We start from the raw sequence: 22,346 nt of genomic DNA, 5'->3' as shown, positions 1-22,346 counted from the left end.
GCGATCCCACACATTCCTCTCGTTAGAAATGTAGCAGTTCCACAAATGATCAAAACACAGGAGATGTCTTAGAATCAATATTTGATACGGAGGCAGATGGTGGGGTTTTGTTTTTAAGGAAGAAATGTGTGTTTTCACTTTGAGAACAGCAGTTGATAAAAATTAGTTTTGTGGATTTGGAATAACAGATGATTAAGTTAAAGTGTCCTTTCCTTTACATTCTGATATGTGTTGAATAACTTTAGATTTACAGCAGACACGTTGACATGGACACAGACATTGCGATATTACCCTGATTAAATCTGAATGTGACGCTGCCATGTAAACTTCCTGAGTCATAGACTGTTTCTAAAGTTGGACGACACGTCTCCTCTTCATCACGCCATCCAGAGAAGTGCTGATCGGGGGGGGTGGAGCTTCTGTAGCGAGGTCCCGCTGTTAATCAGGATGTTTCATCACATTTTAAAAGCTTCAAATAACTCAAAACCAAAATTAGCCCTCGAACATCCATGTGATTAAAAACTACTTAGAGTGACAGAAACCATCTTTGATAAAAGCCACAGAGTTCAGTACTATACATGTCATTTTCCTACAAAGTACTTCATTATAAAGTGCTGGCAGTACCGGACCTAGTTACCTAATGATTATGAGCCTGTGTGGTATTTGAATTCTTCTACTTGAAACTACGGAACATGTGGGGACGTGAACAAAGTGTGACACTAGGAGCTGAGCTGGCAGAGCAGCGCCACCCCTCGTCCGATCCAGTGCTCGGCCGGCACGCTGGAGTTCAGCGTCATGGAGATGACGTAGTTGGTGGAGTGTCCCGTGGTGGACAGCGTGCCGCGCCGCTCGCTGGTCTTGTAGACGGGCGCCACGTAACACATCCTCTGGGGGACGTCCTGTCGCTTAATGGGCTTCAACCACATCTGACAGAGAGAGAGAGAGAGAGAGAGGGGCGGTCATGAGGTAACAGGGTCAAATGATGGCCGCCATGTTCACCTTCTCAATTAGTCACTTTGAAAAATGGTCAGTGTCAGTTAGAGGCTGTTTACCTTTTAATATATTTAACTGGTGAAATAATTCAACACTGTTCACAGTCTGATTCCAAGACAGAGACACGATGATGCATGTTTTAAAGCTTTCAGAAGTCAGGATCAACAACTGTATATAAAGATGGACGACAACAGCTATCCAAAATGAAGCCAACATATCTGGACTGCCCCCTGGTGGCTGGCTGCAGTATGGTGGTAAACCCTACCTCCTCCATGCTAGTGGCCAAACTAAAAAGTAAAAATACAGTAAATATGTTGAACCTTGAGTCTTGAATCTGAGACTGACTAATGCCATACTTCACTCAATCATGGTCTCCTGCACAACATGGCAGCACAGGTATCCAGGATATTTTGGCTTCATTTTCAGTACAGTGGGAGGAAGTGGAGACGTGTCGTCCATCTTTATTTCCAGCCGCTGGTCGGGACACAAAGCTTGAAACTAGCCCGCATCTCAATTTGTTTTCCAGACATTAACTTACAAATTGTAACTGTGGGGACGTAAACTTCTAAAACAATAGATTCCCTTTGGACCATTAACAAGTCTTGGTTTATGCAAAAGGGATAAACTGGGCCACTCAAAAAACATCTTACACAAAACACCGCAACAACAAACAAAAAGCGTTTGTTGATTTGCAGCCAGAAAAGTCCTCTTCTAGTTCCATAACAGGCGTCTCCGGGAGGATTTGCATTTCAAAGCAGCCTCAGCAGCCACTGTTGTGTTTTTCCCCAACAAATAATAAACACATTTTTAATTAAGTTCCGGTCGTGTCAAAAAACTGATTCTGTTAATAACTTGCCCTGAAATGTTTGAATATTAAAAAAAGTCACGCTTGTGCATTATTCATAACCATTTGAAGGCAAAGTGAAGAAAGTGAAGAAGAGAGAACGAGGAAGAAGAAGAAGAAGAAAGAGGAAAACATCCCTCGCTCTTCACCTCTGGCGCCATGCTTCCATCACTCTGTCAGTCGACTTTTATAAACCATGTCAAACTGTATTAATTAATATGAGGATGAAAGACGGAGCCATGCGGGCGTCCAACGGCTGCAGCTCTGTGAGGAGCTCCGAGGAAGAGGAGCTGTGAGCTTCGTCCTGAGTGGAGCTGCAGCTACAACACTGAGGTTGTTGTTCAGTTTCTCATCAGAGACTCATTTGTCTCTGATTTAAAAAAAATAACCAGCCGTACAGCTGAAGGGATTCACAGGAGCAGAATACATCTTATGCAATAGATGTTGTTTTTCACCATTCACAACAAGTGATCTGTCAGTGAGGTTGAATCGCTGCCCACACTGATGTGGCAAATCCTAACGGCGTATAAAGTGCGATCCCACACATTCCTCTCGTTAGAAATGTACCAGTTCCTCAAATGATCAAAACACAGGAGATGTCTTAGAATCAATATTTGATACGGAGGCAGATGGTGAGGGGTTTTTTTTTAAGGAAGAAATGCGTGTTTTCACTTTGAGAACAGCAGTTGATAAAAATTAGTTTTGTGGATTTGGAATAACAGATGATTATGTTAAAGTGTCCTTTCCTTTAAATTCTGATATGTGTTGAATAACTTTATAAACAACAGGAACATGGGCTCGGGCTAAATTAAGTAATTTCAGTCTGATTATCAGGATACTTCCAGGAATTATTATATGATTCTATATAACTAAATACTACAAAACTCACTTCCATTAAACCTGGTGGAAGAGTACAGTTGGGATCAGGGAGGAACCCATGAAATGTGTGTGTGGATCCAGATGAGAGAGATGATCCAGGAAATTCAGGGATCTTGATTTAAGTGTAATTTGGTGCAGATCTGGATAAAATCTGGATCTAGTGAATGTAACTGTGATTTCCTCAGGGGACTGTGTGAGCTCCATTGAGTGACACTGTGGTTTATATCTGTTAAAGGTCTGTGGTGAAGGGAGTTTCTCTCCTCCACAGAAAACACTGCTCCCGGGGGGTTAAGCTCCAGTCTGGCTAAAACCTGGAATTGTGATATCATGTGATCAAGATTTTTTATGATTGCATAAGCAAATCGAGCGGCAAGTCTGCCACGCCCCCTTACGAAGCTACGGAAAGCGAGAGCAGAAGCAGAAGTGGTTGACTTATCACAACAGATTGGGCCAATCAGAGCAGACTGGGCTTTATTCAATTGTAATCAGCATTAACGATGTGGTGGGTGCTCCGCTCACCACGGGCAGGGGGTCATGCAGGACTTTAGGGTGGGACTCAGCCAGAAGTTTGGTCTTTCTGTCCCAGCGGGCGCCGTCCAGGAAGAGGCCGTGGATGTACACACCTGTAAACAAAGAGGCAGTCAGTGTTGTGTCCAGAGTCGACCCACTGCCTAACACAAGCGCCACACAACCAGCAGATAAGGAGGAGCCCTGGGGAATCTCACCGGCTCTTCCCACCGTCACCGAGCCCTTGTGACCGAAGCTGAAATGACCTTTTCATACAGCACGTGAACTCTCCTATTAAAAGGCTTTTTTTCTGTCGGTATCACACAGCCAACTGCACAAACACACTGTCAGATTAGCAGTCTGGCGGTTGGGGCGGAGCTCTGAGTGAGACGGGACCCCCGGCTCGGCGCTGATTGAGGGGGAGACTCTGACTGAGACGAGCCGGAGGCACAGCGAGGGGCTGATGCAGGCGTCCGTGCAGACGAGGAGCGCTGGCGGCTTTAGCGCTTTAACTCTCTACTCGCTTTCTTCTCCGCCGCTCTCGTTTTCACTCGGCCTAGTGTCACTTCTCATCCGCTTCTCCTCGTCCACCCACTGCTAATGTGCCTCTTTTCTTTGCCTTTCTGTGTAGAAAAACCCTGTGTTCATTTCCTTCTGACGTCTCCATCCCTCTCAAAGTGCTCGATATCTCCTCCTATAGTCTTTTCTCTGCCGTCATTGAACTAGTGGATGGTTTGTTGAATATTTCCTTTCAATAGCTGTCCTGAAATCCTCTGTTTACTATTAAACTGCCGTCCTTCGTTCTCCATTAAACACCCTCGATCATGCTTTTATCCTCCCCCCCTCTCCCTCTTGTAGTATCCTACCATCCTTTGGGGGCAGTTTGTATTGTCTGTCGTCCAGGACCTCGAAGTCGAAGCCCAGCAGGTCAATGGGGACGGTGTGTTTCCTGGCGTAGTTCTGCTGGCTGGCTGTGAGGAAGGCCTGGGTGAAGAAGAATCCTGATACCCAGAATACAGCCGGCGTACCGTTATCATACCAGTCCTGGACAGAACAACGGGGCAGAGACAGGAGTGACATTTACAACCAGACCGGCCAGAACAGAGTGGACACACTGGGTTTCAGAGGAAGGAACTGAGCTCTGGGAAGGTTAGGTACAGCTTTTTCATTTGAATATAGTCGACAAGAAATAAAAGACCCATGAACATACGATTGAGCAAAGTGTTCAAAGTTCTAAAAGCAGGCTCATAAAACATGTCGTCTCTTGGTTAAAAAACATTACTGAATGAATTATTAACATCACATAACATACGTGCAAGTTATTTTCCATATAATAAGGGTTTAAAACGCATGAAGACTGGAAACGGTTTGAAAGAGTTAGTGGTAAAGAACTGGCTTATATTACATGTTAACGAATAGCTTACACATTCAAACCATCGAACTTAGATCAATATCTCAATGAGTGAAATTACTGTTTCAGTGACAGGATACAACGTGGGTTTCCAGTCTAGAAGCTAAGCAAAGAACATCAAGTTTGTTATATGAAACTGAGATGAACCTCATGTTTTTTGGGAAAACTCACAATTAGTATTTTCTTAAATGTGGAGGAAGAAAGAAAGTGAGCTGTGTCTGTTACGAAACCCAGGACACACACACACACACACACACACACACACACACACTGGGTGCAGCAGTTCACTCTGCGGACTCACATGATAGGCCGTGTGTGTCTGCATGTGCTTCCTGTACCGACGGTGAAGGGGTCTTGTGTAACTGTGAGTGTGACACAGCTTAAGGCCGGGTCACAGTCGACTATAAAGGACACTGTGAACTTTTCCATGTGATACCAGCTCCTCACCTCCGATGCCTTCCGGCGAGGGAGGACAAAGATAAGCTGACCCTGAAGGAACAGCGTGATTAAGAGACCTCTCCTTTTCAAGAGGATCCGTTATAAACATTTTCCTCTCTTGTTTCCTTCGCTGTAATCTTTTAAATATATTCTCCTTTTTCAATTTCCCTTTTTCCTTTTCTATTTATACCTCTAGCGCCTCTTTTTTCGAGGTTATTAAGTTGTCTCAGACAATCAGTTGTTGCTAACCTAATACACCTAATACACCTAATTGTAATCGCAGCATCTGATACTGAATTTTGGAGCAGTTTTCAGCACCTGTAGGAACTTGAGTCGCTCCAGGAAGTCGTTGACGTAGCTTCCCAAGGGTTTGAGGCTGGGGTAGGACTTCTTCATCCACATGCCTGGAATACGACCCGTCAGGATGCTGCTGACTACGTCCTCCAGCTCCGAAGACATCACCACCAGCCCCTGCACACACACACACACACACACACGCACACACACACACACACACACACAATTCAACATTTGTATCATGAAATTCCGTTGCGTTCTGGAGATGTCAAATTCACATGAGTCCGGTGGACAACCCATAAACATAAGGCCTCCGGTCACTGGTTGTCATCGTTGCGGAGGCATGAAAATGCAGAACGATAAAAATACAGTTTAGTTAATAAAAAGGAAAGTGAGAAATATTGTTTAAGCACTAAACAAAATGCGGGTTCTCTGTTAACCACGCGCTAATATAAAACATTTCCACGAATACATGTCATTTCACTGCAGGTTTCAGCTCAGAGCTCCACTGTGCAGAGCCGCCTCACAGAGCTGCAGATGATCCTGTACAGTCTTTGGGCTCGGCTGAAGGAAATGGTTAGAATACATAACAGCACTGCAGGAACGGAGATACTGTATCTTGCAGGGTGGGCTCAGTTCTCCTCTCGGCTGCGGAGGAAAAGAACACTTTCTGAAGAGAAGGTCAAAAGCAGCAGTTCACGATGTGAGGATTCACGTGGCTGCTTCAACACAGTCCTTCCCACAGGGTCAACAACATTTCTGTGAAGCGTTCGTTTATTTTCTTTCTGACACAGCTCATTGCTTCTATCTTCACCGAGTGTGTTATCTAAACACAGGGTTTCTGAGACACAGGAGGAGGCTTTCTCTCTCTTCTCTCTCTCTATCTGTAGATAACGACACACATTCCCCCAGTGTTTCCATTAGAAAATGATCGTGTTAGATTAGTGTTGTGTTGAACGCTCACGGTATTTGATTTCTCAAGATGCATTACCAGAGTTTCCTCTGTAATCGTTTAGTAGAGGCGTGCCTCCACTGATGAAATATTGCTTTCGCAGCACAGCAATGTAAAATCAATGATGATTCATCATTTGGCCCTCACTGTTTAAAACAAACAGATTTTGTGTAATTACACTGCACAGGGTCATATATTATACTAAAACTATTTTTAATAAATGATTAGGATCACAGAGAGAAGGAGCCGGATTGTGAGGATTTCACTGTGAGCCCTTAAGGCTCTTATATACTACTACGTGTCCGTTTCTCGGAGAGTTCTCAGCGGGGGGCAAAGAGTCTTTTTGATTTTTACTTCTCCGACACAGTCCGTCGGAAAAAATTCATCGCCAAACCCATAGGTGGCGCAACGGAAGACGAGCTCAGAGAAGCCTACCCCATTTGGGAAGAAGAAGTCCACGTGTCTCTGTTGACATGTTAGCTCCTCCCACACACTGAACCATGGCAACTAACAGAACTAAATAAAGTGACACCCAGCGGGTCAAGATGCTGATGTAATCGTTTCTTAGCGCAGCGGTTCCCCGGTCTTGTTTCCGAACTGTGTTGCTGATTCCACAGCTTGAATCTGCTTGAGGCTACATGTAGCTAGAAGCTAACCGGAGCTAGCTCCCCTCCCAGCTTCCACACACAGTCAGCAGGGACTCCCGACACTAACTACTACTATCCAGTGTTTGCTTCTAACCTGACGGTATTATAGAAACAGTGTCATGATAGAAGTGGAATTAAAGTCGTGACGGCGGGTTATTGCACTGTTACCACCGCAGTTAGCATGGTGGCTAGCCTAGCCCGCTAGCCTAGCCTGCTAGAGCCGTTTTGAAAGCTCGTTATAACCGTATGTGACCGTGCACACATGCCGTCAGTGCTCTAACGACCCACCGTCAGCCGGACAACTCCGCTGGCTTAACACACACGTCACATTAATCGTAGAATCATAGTTGTGTTCGTGTTTGTTGCTACATGTAAACAGGAAGTTTGAGGTCCGGAAATACGGAAATGACGTCATACGGAAATGATGTCGTTCGCGGACCAATCACAGCCAAGAGCGGTCCGTCGGGTCTCCAACATGAAGACGGATAGTTAGAAAAATCAGACGTGTACGAAAAGCTGTCCGAAGCACTCGAAGAGGGCGTTTCACGACGGATAGGGCGGTCTTATCTGTCCGTAATAGAAAAAACGGACAGATAAGACCGCCCTAAAGGCATAAATTGGCCTTTAGACCTGATATGTAAGATGTGTCACGTCACACACGTGGGCAGGCGTACCTTGATGGCCTTCTGGATGTTGACGCAGGAGTCCCGGACGGTGTGGAGCAGGCTGTTGAAGCGGCCCATCTCCTGCACCAGCACCGTGTTCATGCTCTGGTTGTAGCTGGTGGGGAAACGCCTCATCACCGCCTGCAGGTCGAAGTCTCCGGGCAGCTTGCTCAGGACGTCGGCCGCCACATCGAAGACCAGGTCATCGGAGGATTTGGCGTCTCCGCTTGAAGAGCGGGTCTGATCAGAGACACGGAGGACGGATGAGAGGGGGGGGGGGGGGAGTTGGGTTGACAGTTTATCATTTCTTTGAGAGAGAAATTATGTTTTTGCTGCTTTTGACTTTGACTCAAATGATGCATTTCCTGTTTGGTTTATTTTGTCTTTTCAAACCTGAAAAGATCCTAATGTTGAGAAATTTCTGACTTTGCTTGTATTTAATTATAAAGTAATTAATTATTGAATTATGATGCACTTACTTTTGGATATATGTACACTAACTATAATTGTCTTGGTCTTAATATATTTCTGTTCTTTGGTGGAGCCACTAACAAAACCCTCGCGGATAAACCAAGTTTTTCTGATTGTGATTATCTTTGTGCTAGATTGATTAAGATTGTCTACTTTTAACACAAAGTGACACAGAGAATCATAGTTTCATCAGTTATTTGACCTTTACAGGCTGGAGTGTAGGTGCTACTGCAACAAGAGACAGATTCCAGCAAGTAATATCTCAGCATTAAACAAACACTTTCTTCAATAAGCTCATTTGAACAGCCTCAGCAGATGGAAAGCTTCGTAGCATTTCTACCCAATTTCCCGGACAATTATAATAACAATTCTAGAAATCACTCACCCTGCTTTCCTCTCAGTCCAACTTGCACAATTTACCTTTTCGATGCCCAGTCGGTAGCCAGCGTTAATGGATCATGATTGGCTAATGGCGTCGGGGTTACAGTAGGGGAATGACAAATAGCTGCTTCATCCCATTTGAAGCGTCTCTGTGTTTATCGGTCATTGAGACGGATGAGTCCGTATTAGATGCAAATAAAGTTCACACATGACTGAAGCCATTATTAATCTTGTTGAATGCGGAGGTTATGTGAATAAATGCCCAGACTCCGCTGGGCTCTAATTTTAACTTGAAGTCGAGAAGTGGCCGATGCCTGTGGAAATCATTTTCTATTTGTTTGGGGCGAGCCAATTCTGTAGCTGTCAAAATGCAGCCTCGCTGTATCCACGGAGACGAGAGAGACTCTGCACACGCACACAGACACACACAAACACACACACACACACACACACACACACTCGTCTGGTGTTATGTGTTGATCCCTCACACTTGTTTAATATCAACTTGAAGTCCCACAGGAGTTTAGGCAATTTAAACTTTTGAGTTTTGATAAGGGAGAGGCAGCGCTCTGTATCTTAAAATAAATAAATACATACTCGGATAAATAATAAATCTCTGTTCACTTTGAGGGAGAAGCCGCACTTCTGTCATTTTCAAGTGAGCCTTGATGTGAAAACGCCTCAAATTTGATTTGCAGCAAACACTGAGTGCAACCAGGAAGCTGTAGGATATAATCCTCAGCAAGCTAACGTAGTCCACAGAGCGGAGACGTAATGATGATCAAACCGATCCGCCACAGCCACTGTGAGCCACTCTGTGTAGCTACAGTGGGACTTTGTTGTTCTTTGAGAAATCTCTTTTACAAGCAGCCGAAATATTTATTTATATGTTCCTCTTTAATTAACGCTGCATATTTCAGTGCAGCATTTAAGGCCGGGGCCTCTGCCACCGACAGAGAGCCGAGGGAGGCGTGTTGACGCTCGGCGTGTGTTTGTGTGAGGCCGTATTTCAGTGTCTAAGTAAATGTGATTTAATGCTTGTACTCGGGTTTATTTGCTTTGTGTGTTCGCTCATGTCATGTATTTGCTGACTGAGAGTGTGATGAATGTTATCTACGATTTGAAAGTCTACCAACTGAGTAGTGACATTCCAGCTGAGCGTCTGGGAAGTCGGCCAACGGAGCCACTGGTTTGGTAAGCGACCAGGGCCCCCCCCCCCCCCCCCCCCCTTGTGCGCCCATGCCAGGCCTCAATGCCAAATATGTCTTGCCCAGTTTTATGGTCGCAAACCTCGGGGTCATTTAATTGCAAATTGTATTAATTAATTCAGCATCACGGTGCTTTTATTGTTTGAGTGACATGGCATTCAGGTATTAAAATAAGTAACATTTAACTAAATAAAATAAAAATCTTAAGCTATGTATTTAATGGTTATATTGTTTTCAACCTCTTTTTGTAAAGAACTGGTGAGTGGTGTTAAATAGTTTGGCTGAGTGGTGAATATCTGAATCGTGTTTTCAGTTCATTCTGAAACATTAACTGTAAATGAAGATGGACGAAGCATCACCGCTTCCTCCCACGATCCAGGAGTGGAGCCAAGATATTCAAACGGATACAAACGTTGTCATCATGCGTATTTGGAGCCGGAGTCTGAACAGTTGGTGTTGGGGATGGAGCTGGAGAGGGACCCCCCCGATGCATGTGCTCAACCGAACATGAGTCACCATGACGTTTCAAACCCATTTTGTTTAGCAACAAATAACGAATTCAAACCCAAACTTAAAAAGGGAAATTGAACATTGAAAAATTTTCATCTAAAATGAAATAAAACTTATTGAGAAAAAATTGTTTCAGGTGAATTTTCACTCCATGTTCCATCAACTGACATGGAGGCTGGGTTTATGACCTATACTGTGGTCAGCCACCAGGTGGCGATCAAGATGCTTCAGGTTCATCTTTACGTCGTCTATTTTTCTGAACTGCCACAAAATATGTTAGTGAAGCACTTTGAGTTATTTTTCGTGGCTCATTTGCTTTGATAAAGTATAAATATTCCTCCATCATCCCCCAACGTAACAATCAGTTACTGGTTTTGATGCTGGGACTGACTGGTGTACGTGTTTCTACGTGCTTCTAAATCACTGACTTCGCTGATCAGAACAATCCCTGCTGTAGCCTGGGTGGATTTACCCACAGATATGAACACTAGATATCTCGGCCGCGTTGCCGGCCAACGGAGCTGGACGTCACCACATGGCAGCCATCTTGTTGCGGGAGGCTCTCTCACCCATAACATTGTGTTGGTAGTGGTAAATAACCATAACTTGCTCAATTTTCAAACGATTTTGAAACGGTCTGGTTTGTTATAAACGTCAGAGATGTAGATATGACACTGTGTACTTATGAATAATTATGTTATTTTCTAAAAAAAAATAATAATTTATGCAGTGTCATAACTACATCTCTGACGTTTATAACAAACCAGACCGTTTCAAAATCGGTTGAAAATTGAGCAAGTTAGGGTTATTTACCACTACCAACACAATGTTATGGGTGAGAGAGCCTCCCGCAACAAGATGGCCGCCATGAGGTGACGTCCGGATCCGTCGCGCGAGATATCTAGTCTTTATATATATCTATGGATTTACCTGTGTGAGCAGGATGCTGTCAAACAGCAGTTGTGTCTCGGCCTGATCCTTGGCGATGTCTGCGTTGGCGTTCATTCCGAAAACCTCGGGCGACGGGCTGAGTGGCAACGACTTTGTGTATTCGATGTAGCTGTTGTACTGCAACAGAGATGCATGGAAAGGAGTGAAGTAAGAGGATGATTTTTTAACGCAACACCACAAAACATCTCCAGTAATAACACTCTGTGAAAAACAAGTTGGCTCCTTAGACTGCTGACATTTATGATAATGACTATGTAAATGTGACTTCATGAATAAAAGATGTGGTTGGAGGGGGGTGAAGCGCTGGAGAACAAAATGCCAAATAGTGGAGCGCGTCATAGATTGCACTTGTGTTAACAAATATATCAACCTTCACTGATGGTGGCCGCCTGCTGTGCCTTGTTACACACATTTCATCTCCTAATGACTTTTTAAAGGCAGCTCAACAACTTCGCTAAGCAACTGCGAGTCCTGGGATACGCTCAGTCTAAAAACAAACACATTAAAGTGAGTTCAACTTTTCTTGAGTTTTTTAAGGCAGTGACGTTCCAGGCTCAACAATGCTATAGAAAAATTAGACCTCAGAACGGTCAGAGTATCTTGAATACAACAAAAACCTTTTCATCGACGCAAAGCACAGCTCTTACATATCGGCTCCCAGTGTCTGTTGTCATCTCTATGAGCTAATAAATACTTGATTAGGCTCAGGAGGAGCGGAGCCACTTTCATCTAGTTTACAAAGGAGCATATCTTCTGAGGAGGATCTCCTCATACGTGCGCTCCGTCGTTGACAATAAAGAAATACCTGCATTTCGTAGATGATCAAAGTGAAAAGAGAGGTGTTGTGGTGAATCTTCAGCCTGAATGTGAGTTAGTGAGACAGTGACGTGCTTTGACTCTTTCTGACTCTGTTTGAAACACTTTGCAAAGTCTCCCCAGGAAACAAATAGCATTTCCTAATCTTTCTAAAAATCATGTGGGTATTTATGTGGTTTCAGCCAAATCTAAGCTAAAGCTTTGATCTACACAGAACCCTTCTCGATGCTAAGACTAGTGTTTGCTGCGATTTATAGTTGTCTTCATGGATTTTCTTTTTCTTACATCTCCCTCTGCCGGTGCATAGTAGAGCCCACTGGGATCAAACTTATAGTCGGGGTCCTCGTTGATCTCTGAAGTGTAGAAGATGGACAGGATCGTGCGCAGTGTCCGTCGGTCCCAGTCGTCTGTCACGCGCCCGCCATAGTTGCACTCGCCGGTCATGTAGCGGAGAGCATCAAATGGCACTTCCTGCAGGAAACAAGGAATCAGGCCTTTAGTAGAGGAACCACTGAAAGGCCATGTGTTGGGGTTGCACCATGGACTGTTCCCCGGGATGAACCATGACAGCTCCTGTGAAGTGAAGCCAAAGCAACTTGATCTCCACCTTCTTGCTGACTGCAGAACAGGTCACAAACCCAGCCTCCTCCATGTGAGTGGATGTGACATGGACCAAACTAAAAAGTTAAAATAGACGTCAACATTTCTTTCCTCTCAAAGATGGTTTGTCACTATAGTAAGTTCTTATTACACTGATGCATGTACAACTGTTCATTTTCTCTGTAAGTTTAGCTCTAATTAATAATAATAATAATAATACATTTTATTTCACAGCGCCTTTCATGTCACTCAAGGACGCTTTACAATTTAAAACAGGAGCAAACAAATAACAAAACAATTAAAATTAAAAGTGCAAGTAAAAACAGCATGGCAACTACAGTGAGAATGCAATCCTGAAAAGGTGGGTTTTGAGAGAGGATTTGAACTGAGGGAAGGAGTCAATGTTTCGGATGTCAGGTGGGAGTGAGTTCCAGAGTTTAGGAGCAGAGCGGCTGAAAGCTTAGTTATTTGTTAGATTAGTTATTTGATTGAATAAAAGCAGCGTTAAACGCCAGGATATACAGTTGAGCCATCTTCTGCTCTTCACATACACTGTTTTCCTGCTGGCATCTAGAGCCGGTTAAACTAGAAACAGAAATCAGAATCTTGTCCCTCACCTACAGTTTCTGTATATTCCCATTATAGAGATTACACTTCAGGTAATAGCAGAAATGTAAGAATCCTCCATGAAAAGAAGCACAACAAACCCGGTACTGTTCCAGGAACATGTGCAGCTGCTGTACTGAGATCCGCAGGTCGGTCTCATTGAACTCGTACGGAATGTTCCAGCCCAGAGGTCCGAACTTCTTTCTCTCCTGGGTCAGGGCGTGGAAGAAACACAGGCCGTACAGCAGCTTCTTGAACACGGCCTGGGAGGTGGATATACACAAGTGGAAGACATCGTCGAACATAAACAGTGCTGCTTTATTTCATATTTGCACAGCTAAAACAACTGCCCTTTGAAAAGCACAGCAGGGGTGGGAAAAAACACACAAAGGAGCCTAACCACCTGCTGATGTAAGCACGAAATATGTGAACAGCAAGCCATCTAGACACACACCCACACACACACACACACTGACCGGTTTGCTGGAGCTGTCAAAAAACTCCGGGTCAGAGATGGGATCCATTAAGAATGAGCGTGCAATGTTGGCGCGGAGGCCCTTCGGCGCCTCGTTGGTCATCTTCACCCCGTTCTGAAGCACAGCCACAGGGAAGGTGGGAGACGGGTAACTGGTCAGCCACAGCCTGAAGTCCGGGTGGGTGGAGTCCGGGTTCAGCGCCTGCTCACCGCCAAGAAGAACAAGTCAGTAAATGAACATACTGAAGGAAACTGGTTTGCACTTTCCCCTCTGGGTATATAACCTGTGCACGGAAGGATTGTGTGACCTCTGACCTCACAGACTCTCTCCAACGTTGACATCCAGGACGTGGCCAAGTGGCAGTTCTGCAGAACCACCCAGGTGCCCTCTTTAATGCCTGTCTCAATCATACGCATAGCGATAGGGCCCTGGCCTTGGCCCAGAGAGAGGGAGGTCAGCTTGTTGCCAGTGAAGCCCTGAGGGAAAACAACACACACAAACACACTGTTACTGTATGTAGCTGCAGTAAGGAGCCAAAATAATCTTCAGTGCTTTTAAGACCCGTGTGGGGAGCCAGGCAAATCTTGAAGAATAAAATGTTCCTATTTTCATTTTCAGTTTGTACACACAGAAGACCTCAAAGCTGCTGGATTCTCCCACTTGTCTCTGTACCTTTTCATCACCGAACTTGAGCAGTGCAGCCATGGGGTCCGAGCCGGGGGAGAGGATGAAGATGAGGGGGGCCGAGCAGTGGCTATCGACGAAGGCGCTGCTCAGATTGAAGGGTGGCGTTTCAATAAAAGGACGACCCAGACTGTCGGAAACAAACTCCTGCACCATGGGAATAATCTGAAGGGGGAAATAATGGAATTAGCTTTTTCCTTTTTACCTGAAACAAGGTTGTAGTAGTTGGAAAACTTGACAGGATTCTGCAGACTTTTTTAAGACCTTGTTAACACCATCATATATGAAATTCTAGACCGATATCAAGTGCAACAGATATTTCCTAATTGAGGATAAGTTGAGGAAGCCTAGTAAAGAATATCCCTTGAAACACCATGTAAATTACAGGCAGGGACAGTTAGTATCCATAGTCCTTCCCTTAGCCAAGCCCAGTGAACTGAAATCAATAATATTTTACTGTAGTTAAGACTTTTAATGGTATAAACTTCAGATTAATTAATTTGACACCTTGCCCTCTTCAGACCCTGACACAGAAAACCCTGTTGCCGTCCAGAGAAGGTTCGTCAATCTTTTCCAAAACACCACATGACCTAACCTTGTCTGGTCTGAGACAACGAATCACCAGCATCTTCTGAAACTGGCTCAGCTTCTCCTGCCACTCGTCAGGGAACGGAGTCTGATGGGGATCCTGCAAACAAGCACAGCCCAGAATGAAATGATTCTGTACACAAGAGGAATCACCTCATCCTCCACACTGGAGCACAATGTACATCGTCATAAATATGAGCCGGTTCAGTTTTATGAGGATAATCTGTAAAGTGCATGAGGAGGAGCAACATGTGGGTATATATATTTATATAAACACGTATAAAAAGGACAGAGCGGAAGAAAATGGGAAACAGGTAAAAAAGGTGGGTCCTAGGTCAGAGCAATATGTTTGATTAATTTGTTGGACGAGTGCACCAGAGGAAGTGAGCAGAGGAAGCAGGAAGTTGTGGAATAATTTCCTCCCGGCTGTTTGTTGAGAGACTTCTGGCTATGTGCGCTGGCAGGTGCTTCGAGATGGATACACCTATTTAGGATCTCCTGGGGATTCTCTGTGTGTGTGTGGGTGTGTTAGCATGTGTGTGTGTGTGTGTGTGTGTGTGTGTGTGTGTGTGTGTGTGTGTTTGTGTGTGTTGGAGTTGGAGTTGGAGTGCTTGATTGAACAGCTGTTGTTACATCAAGATTAAATAAATGTGAATTCTACAACTGGAACAAACTAGATTTAATTAGATAGAAGTGTTATGGCTGATTCGGTTGATTATAAATCAAAGATGGTGTGTGTGAGTGTGTGTCTATGTGTGTGTGTGTGTGTGTGTGTGTGTGTGTGTGTGTGTGTGAGTGTGACAGCTAAGTGACGAGCGTGTGTGCACCACACGTTGATTAAACAGCTGCTCTTGCATCTAGATTGCGTGGATGTGACTAACACAACAGAACAGTCGAGATTTAATTAGACCAAACTTCAATTTCTGATTTCCATGGTTCAGAGATGGACAGAGCGCTTTGTGCATCGTCTGTACCTGAAAGGAAAAGAATGTTCCTCTCCCACTTCCTTTCTTCACTTTGTGTTTGTTCAACACACTTTAAATAACAAACATGATAACACATGAATTAAGAAAAAGAAGCTGAAATTGAATATACACAAATAATTACAAGATATTATAAAAAACGCTATTAGTAACTTAGTAATGATACAAAGTTAATCTAAATAGTCACACAACAATCAAACTCCCATGAATGGACAAATGTTAAACCTTTTTGGGGTAGTAATAATAAAGATTTTTTATTACTTAATGATCCCAACACATCCAACATGGAGGTAGAAGCTGCAGGTGCTGGTTACGTGTGGTTAATAACAAGAGGTAAACCACTGTCCTCACCAATTGGTTTACAAACCGTTGTTTTGAATGGAATTTGGCTTTTTCATCCAGCACCATCTTGTTTTTTAAAATAAATCATCATGACTGTATGAAAGACCTGAGTGTCCACTTTGTAAGGTGATCAGATCTGTGTTTTAAATCTTTAGAATATGTTTTATAGACTTTGGTCTTGTGGAACTTCCAGGAAAGTCAAATGTTCTCGTCAGGGCTAATTGTGACCTAGTTCCCACCCTGCCCACCTTGCCAGTTATGTTAATATATAGACTGACTGCTATTACATTCTGGGAGCATTTACAAGTTTTCTACCCCGGCTAACTCTCTTGGGCATTTTTATTTAATGGTGCCTTTCTCTACCTGCTGATTTCATGAATATGGCCATTAACCTTGCTTGTTCTGGTGTCTTATCAGGTATTCAACCTTATGAATCTCTTCGAAGAGACAAAGGAAAGAAAGCAGCTAACGTTTCCCACTTTGTCTTTTCCCAAAACAGAAATAAACACAACGCCCAGAGACCAAACCACCCGCCCTGCTGCAGTGAGACTCACTGAGCTGTCGTACAGCGCCTTCCACTCGTTCCTCAGGCGAGCCATGTCGTGCCGCAGGCCGTTGAAACGCTCCATCTCGTCCAGGCGGCAGATTTCATCCCAAGACTTCTTGGGGAGCCAGGTGCAGGGGTTGGAGTGGGGGTTGTCCAGGCCCACGCCACCTGTCAGAAGGAAGCGCCACTCCCCCTCCTCCACCTACAAACATGAACTGTTCAAACAGGTCCCACAGCAGAGCACTCGCTGCCATTCATGGGGAAGTGACTAAAACGTTTAAGCCAACAGCAATAGTGTGTGTATTTTAACATAAATGAATGTGAAAGTAATGAGAGTGTGTATATTTTCCCACCAGCTTATTGTGCATGAGCAGATTGACGCTGAGACAGAAGGAAAAGAGCAGCTTATCCTTCTCGAATAATGAGCGGCACACGTTGACATATAGTGTGTAGGTGAAGTGGTCCCTCAGGATCTGTAGTCTGGAGGAGGTACAAATACCAGCATTTTAATCATCTTGTTCCAAACCAAACCAAAATGAATAAACTCATCCACACTTGTTTAAATGACTGGCAGGAACTAGTATTTGATTATTTGCATTCGTCAGCCCCGCTCACCTCCGCTCCACGTCGTCGCTCTTGTCCGAGCTGTCGATGGAGCTGATGAAGAGGTTAATAAACCAGGCGAGGGAGTACTGGTACATGGGCTCAATGTTAGCCAGGTCAGCGATGGAGAAGAACAAGATGGCCGAGTGCACGGCGATGGGTGTGTAGCCCATGCGGGTCTCATCAATCTTCCGCTCGGTCACCTCGGCCACGGCCTGCTTCTCTGTGATTTCATTGGCCAGCACCTTGGAGCAGGAGAGGATCCTGACGGCCGTCTCGTCCTCCAGGATGTTGCCCTCGGAAGACGAGAGCACCTCCAAGATTTCGTCCTCAATCTCCTTCAATTGTCTGCAACAAAAAAAAAGATGCAGGACAAATGCAACGTGTCTGCAGTTTGCACTTGGAGGAAGGTGACCGCCTATTTTATTAGTTCTGGTGCGTAATGAGGAATTATTTTTACTGTACCTCTTGTTCTCTGCTCCCTGCAAGATGAGCGCCTGTTTCTCTTCCTCCAGATCGGGCCTCTCCCGGGCCACCACGATGCCCAGCAGCTGGTCCTCGATGCCTTCTGGGGTGATCATGAAGTTCAGCAGCGTCACCTGCGGCACAGAGGAGGACATGATGCATAAAAATAGAATTTACAGAGAGGGGATTTAACACACACACACACACACACACACACTAACCTCACACCTAATCAATTCTAATAACTACTCCGGTCTCGGGAATGTACAGATAAATTAACTTTTGTCTTCTCTGTGAAAAGGTGTCACAGGCTTTTACCTCGGCCTTAGTCATCCTCCTTCGGACTTACCCAGAGCCTTAAAAGCCTTTATCTGCTATCTACTCTTTGCCCTAATAAACAAGTGCACCTTCTCTGGGGCCTAATTCCATTTCTATTGATGCCGCGGACACACTCAGCCGCTGGTAAAGACTTAGAGCCCATATAAATCTCCCATTTGTCCTTTTTCACACATACACTCTCCTTCTTTGCTTTCTTTTGTCCCCCGAGCTCCATGAGCGCCGGGTTCCTTGATGCTTGCCTCTTACAAAAGACTTAAGCAAAAAGGGAAAAAAGGATTGAGCCAGATGTGAAAAAATGAGTTGAATCTATCTAATAGCCAGCCATAAAGAGCAGATAGAAATGTGATCTTTGGAAATGCGTTCTACCCCCATGCCTCTCTGTAATGCAATTTCCTTTAATACTCCTTTTCTTGGAATACTTTCTTGGGAGACTCCACCGAGGAGCAGGCGGCGTTAGTGAAAAATGATTCACCGTGTTGCCGGGGTTGAAATGTGCTGTCATTTGAGCAGTGTGATGCAATAAGAAAGACCCAACAAGTAGCGGTATCACTCATCTACTAGTGGGAAGAAGGAGAAGGTTTGTGATGGAAGAACTGGCTTGTTCTTCATTATCAGAAAACAATTTGCTGGGTTTAAATTTTCAAATCAAGACAACACAAACCAAACCTTGAATAAAACGTTAAACTCTCCGTCACCCTCAGGTTTGTGTCGAGCGATTCCAGAGCTCCGCATGACATTCAAACTTCAATGATGACGTAATGCTGGAAAATGTAGTTCTATCTTTCGTCAATCACTTTGGAAGGAGCAACAAACTAGGTCGCTTGCTACTGCCAGGTGTGATGAACAGCAACAATAATATTATCATGAAGGCAGAGGAGAGTAAATGTCTGTGCAGGTTCCTGTGAGAGTCGGCAGTTTATGACTCGCGTCCCTTCTTCTGGCAGCATGCAGCTCTGCTGGGGAAGAGACATCCATCCTCCGCTGTGCTGGGACTGAAGGGCACCTGTTCCATCTGTGTGGATGGGGGGCGGGGGGGTAGAGGCGGCCCGGGCAACTGCACCAGGCTCAGTACAACAATACAGACAACTGCTAAACACAACCATGGCATTTGTTTGTGTGTTATGATTAAGGAATTAGCCGACTCGGGTCTATCTTGTGTGTGTGTGACTTTTGAAGGTGTGGACGGAGTTTGTTGACTTTTTTTTTAGATCCCTTGCAAACGTGACTTTTCTTTTGTGTCCTCACATTATGGCATGAATATAATAAAGTAAGTCCATAGGGGCTTTGGCTTGGATATGCATGTTATTGCAGTACTGACAGGGTTGTTTCCCCGTCCCTCTTGTGAAGATGTAGCAGGTCACATTGGCGTCAGGACTTTACACAGTGATGCACAATACAGGAATGAAACTGCTGCAAATAAACACAACTCTAATAAAAAAATATTTTCAAAAAAACGAATTGACTATATATAAAAAAATTGTTATGGCATTAAAATATTATTTACAAGGATAATAACAAAATGTGTTAGTATAGTGTGAAGCGAGTGAGATGCTCTGTGATGCAGGAAATCGAGCGGCGCCTGAGGCAGCGTCTCTCTACCTTGACGGCAGTCTCAGGCAGGTAGTGGGGGTTGCGCAGCTTGGTGGTGATGTAGAAGCGAAAGTCGGGAGAATATTCAATGGTGGAGTCTCCCAGGCGGATGCACGTGGCACCACCCTGTTTAAAAGTCTGTCTCAGCAGCAGAGGCTCCAGGATAGGGTCCAGCTCCTCGCCCACGTTCTCCAGCAGCACTGAAACCAAACAAAGGAAAACACGTTTCAATGGTTTTCTCTGACGAGAGGAGGCCGACTCATTTGCACGGAAACATTTACAAACAAATCTGGGAGCTGCAAACTCAACCACAGTTGTCTACTGTTGACTAACTCCGCCTCAACAGCTGAACAACCGCTCAAGTTCCTAAGTTCTCTCAATATTTTGCAGCCAGACGAGGCAAAGCTGAAGTGTTTACTCACAATATCCTAATTTTAGCTTTTCTGTCTTTTAGCTCTTACGAAATAAAGTCTGAGGGTCGTCATACTTCTCACCTAGCATTAGGTTAGTTAATGTATTTACTCCGTATTTAAACCAGATATTTTTCAGCAAGTAGCACCTATACACTGTCAACACACACACACACACACACACGTGTTTTCCAGGTCTCTCACTTTCTGTCATGTTCCTTCCTTCGGAGGAAACTTTGTGAATCTAGCTTGAAAAGTGCTCTTTAAATCAAATAGTTGTTATTTCAACTACAAAGCTATGACTCCAGTCAGAAACTTATATTCGTTGTACTGAAGAATCCTAGGTTTTTAAGTGTGAGTATATACTGTGCAGCACATTACAGAGATATTAGAAGATTATAGAAGCGTCAACCCTATTCAGCTCCCTGTGGTTCTCATTGCTTGCAGCCTCCATGAACACACACGCACACATCAACGCCTTATTCTCATGACATCGTTATAAATGCAATTTCACATTAAGTATGATAATGCTGTTCTCGTGTTAAGTACACTGGTCCATCTATAACGAACATTATGCCTGAGTTAACTAAGAGGCAGTGACAGCTGATGAAAGATAGTTTAAGCGAATCAGGGAATCTTCCCCTCCAAGTCGCTTTGGAGCATCGTTTTGTATCGGTGCATCACATCAATACTGCTAATATTCCAGCAGATTAAACAGCACTTTGTACTGTTTGATAAACCCATGCCTAGCCTGAGGGATTTGGCTGGGAAACATTAGTTCAAATTGTGCTAAAAGAAAGAATACAGGTCTAATAATCTGGGTTATGGGCAGCAAATTCAAACTGCAAGTAAGTATAAAACTGTGAAATAAACGAACAGGCTACGGAGGGGGAAAGTAAACCCTCCGGGGACTATTTTGCACCCTCCAAGGACAAGCTACTCTCTGAACTGTTAGCCTTGCAGTCTGCCAGTAAGCAAAGACCCGACGGCTGGCTGAGTAGAGTCATTATTTAGATGTCTTTTTAATGGCTGTGGAGCTGTCTCTGTTTCTAACTCTAACTCCTGCCTCGCCCGTCCCTCCCTCTCCTGCCTCCCACAAAACCCTATGAGAAGACAAATGTATTTTTTTCCACTCTTGGTTGTCACACTGTGGGCTTGGGGTACATTCTGAAACCCGCTTATGGATCAAAAGGTCACATCCACACGGTGGCACTGGGGACTGAGGTGCTGTTCCAGTTTATGAATAGAGAAAAATATGTTTTGTATAATAACAACACACACAAACACACAAACCGGAAAAAACAACACGAGGAATAGTCATGCCTATACGTGTCAATTTGACCCTGCCGCTGGGAAAAGGAAAAAAAAACTAGTTGATTGCTCCTGGGCTTTTGTATGATTCACATGAGTGTGACATACTAATAGTGCACGAGGCTCATTGGAACACCTCACTCAGAAATATTGCTTATATGAATGTTCCCACTGCAGAACAGAGAACAAAGGAGAAAAACACCCTATGCAGAGCAATGATTAGTCACTGTGGTGAAGAGAGACCCCCACTGGCCGTGATAGAAACTGCAACCGTGTGGATGTGGCACAGACACAGGAAGCATCCTGCCAGAGAAGTACTCGCACTCACCTGGCGTGCCGAACTGGATGCAGTTCTCCAGAGTGCGTACAAAGTCGGCATCAGTCAGTTTGATAATATGCAGGCTGTTGGCCTTCTCCATGTTTTTCACCCACTTCTTTGCCTGGCCCTGGGGATCGATCATCAGAGGCCACCGCCTGGCATTGCTGCACACACACACACACACACACAAATCACACACACACACACACACACACACACACCATTGTAAGCAATTCTGCAACTGTTAAGCGTAACACATCCCCACAGTAGGGGGGACGTTGGAGGACAAGCAGCTCAGGAGTGTACGTCTCCTCTCAGCACAGTTAGACAGCTCACAGTTGGAGAGCGCACCAGGGGCCATATTATTGTGATTAAAAAGCAATGTTGCTGCTTCATTTACACAAACAAGCAGATGTCTTGTCATGTTTTCTGCCCCATATTTAAAGGTTGAATCAGACAAAGTCACAAGGCCTCACAAGTTGCGTTACAAAGTTCTGTCAGTGAGTGTTTATC

At 44.4% G+C, this 22,346-nt stretch overlaps 1 protein-coding gene across 1 annotated transcript in view; it reads right to left on the bottom strand.

The window, feature by feature from the left end:
• Positions 1–719: 719 nt before the first annotated feature.
• The window catches only part of dnah7 (dynein, axonemal, heavy chain 7), a 66,288-nt gene continuing 44,661 nt past the window's right edge, over positions 720–22,346 (bottom strand). The window contains exons 49-66 of the mRNA XM_061089048.1: positions 21,843–21,997; positions 19,803–19,993; positions 17,865–17,998; positions 17,412–17,747; positions 17,150–17,276; positions 16,804–16,998; positions 14,932–15,024; positions 14,325–14,501; positions 13,967–14,128; positions 13,653–13,853; positions 13,278–13,439; positions 12,256–12,441; positions 11,134–11,271; positions 7,643–7,873; positions 5,391–5,543; positions 4,090–4,267; positions 3,236–3,339; positions 720–926 (exon numbers count right to left, since the gene is read on the bottom strand). Coding sequence (XP_060945031.1) covers positions 720–926; positions 3,236–3,339; positions 4,090–4,267; positions 5,391–5,543; positions 7,643–7,873; positions 11,134–11,271; positions 12,256–12,441; positions 13,278–13,439; positions 13,653–13,853; positions 13,967–14,128; positions 14,325–14,501; positions 14,932–15,024; positions 16,804–16,998; positions 17,150–17,276; positions 17,412–17,747; positions 17,865–17,998; positions 19,803–19,993; positions 21,843–21,997 — 3,130 coding nt within the window. The remainder of the gene's footprint in view (positions 927–3,235; positions 3,340–4,089; positions 4,268–5,390; positions 5,544–7,642; positions 7,874–11,133; positions 11,272–12,255; positions 12,442–13,277; positions 13,440–13,652; positions 13,854–13,966; positions 14,129–14,324; positions 14,502–14,931; positions 15,025–16,803; positions 16,999–17,149; positions 17,277–17,411; positions 17,748–17,864; positions 17,999–19,802; positions 19,994–21,842; positions 21,998–22,346) is intronic.

This window comes from Limanda limanda, chromosome 16 (genome assembly GCF_963576545.1).
Source record: "Limanda limanda chromosome 16, fLimLim1.1, whole genome shotgun sequence".
Taxonomy (NCBI): Eukaryota; Metazoa; Chordata; class Actinopteri; order Pleuronectiformes; family Pleuronectidae; genus Limanda; species Limanda limanda.
The sequence above is the reverse complement of the archived record's forward strand: the minus strand, read 5'-3'. Positions and strand labels throughout refer to the sequence as shown.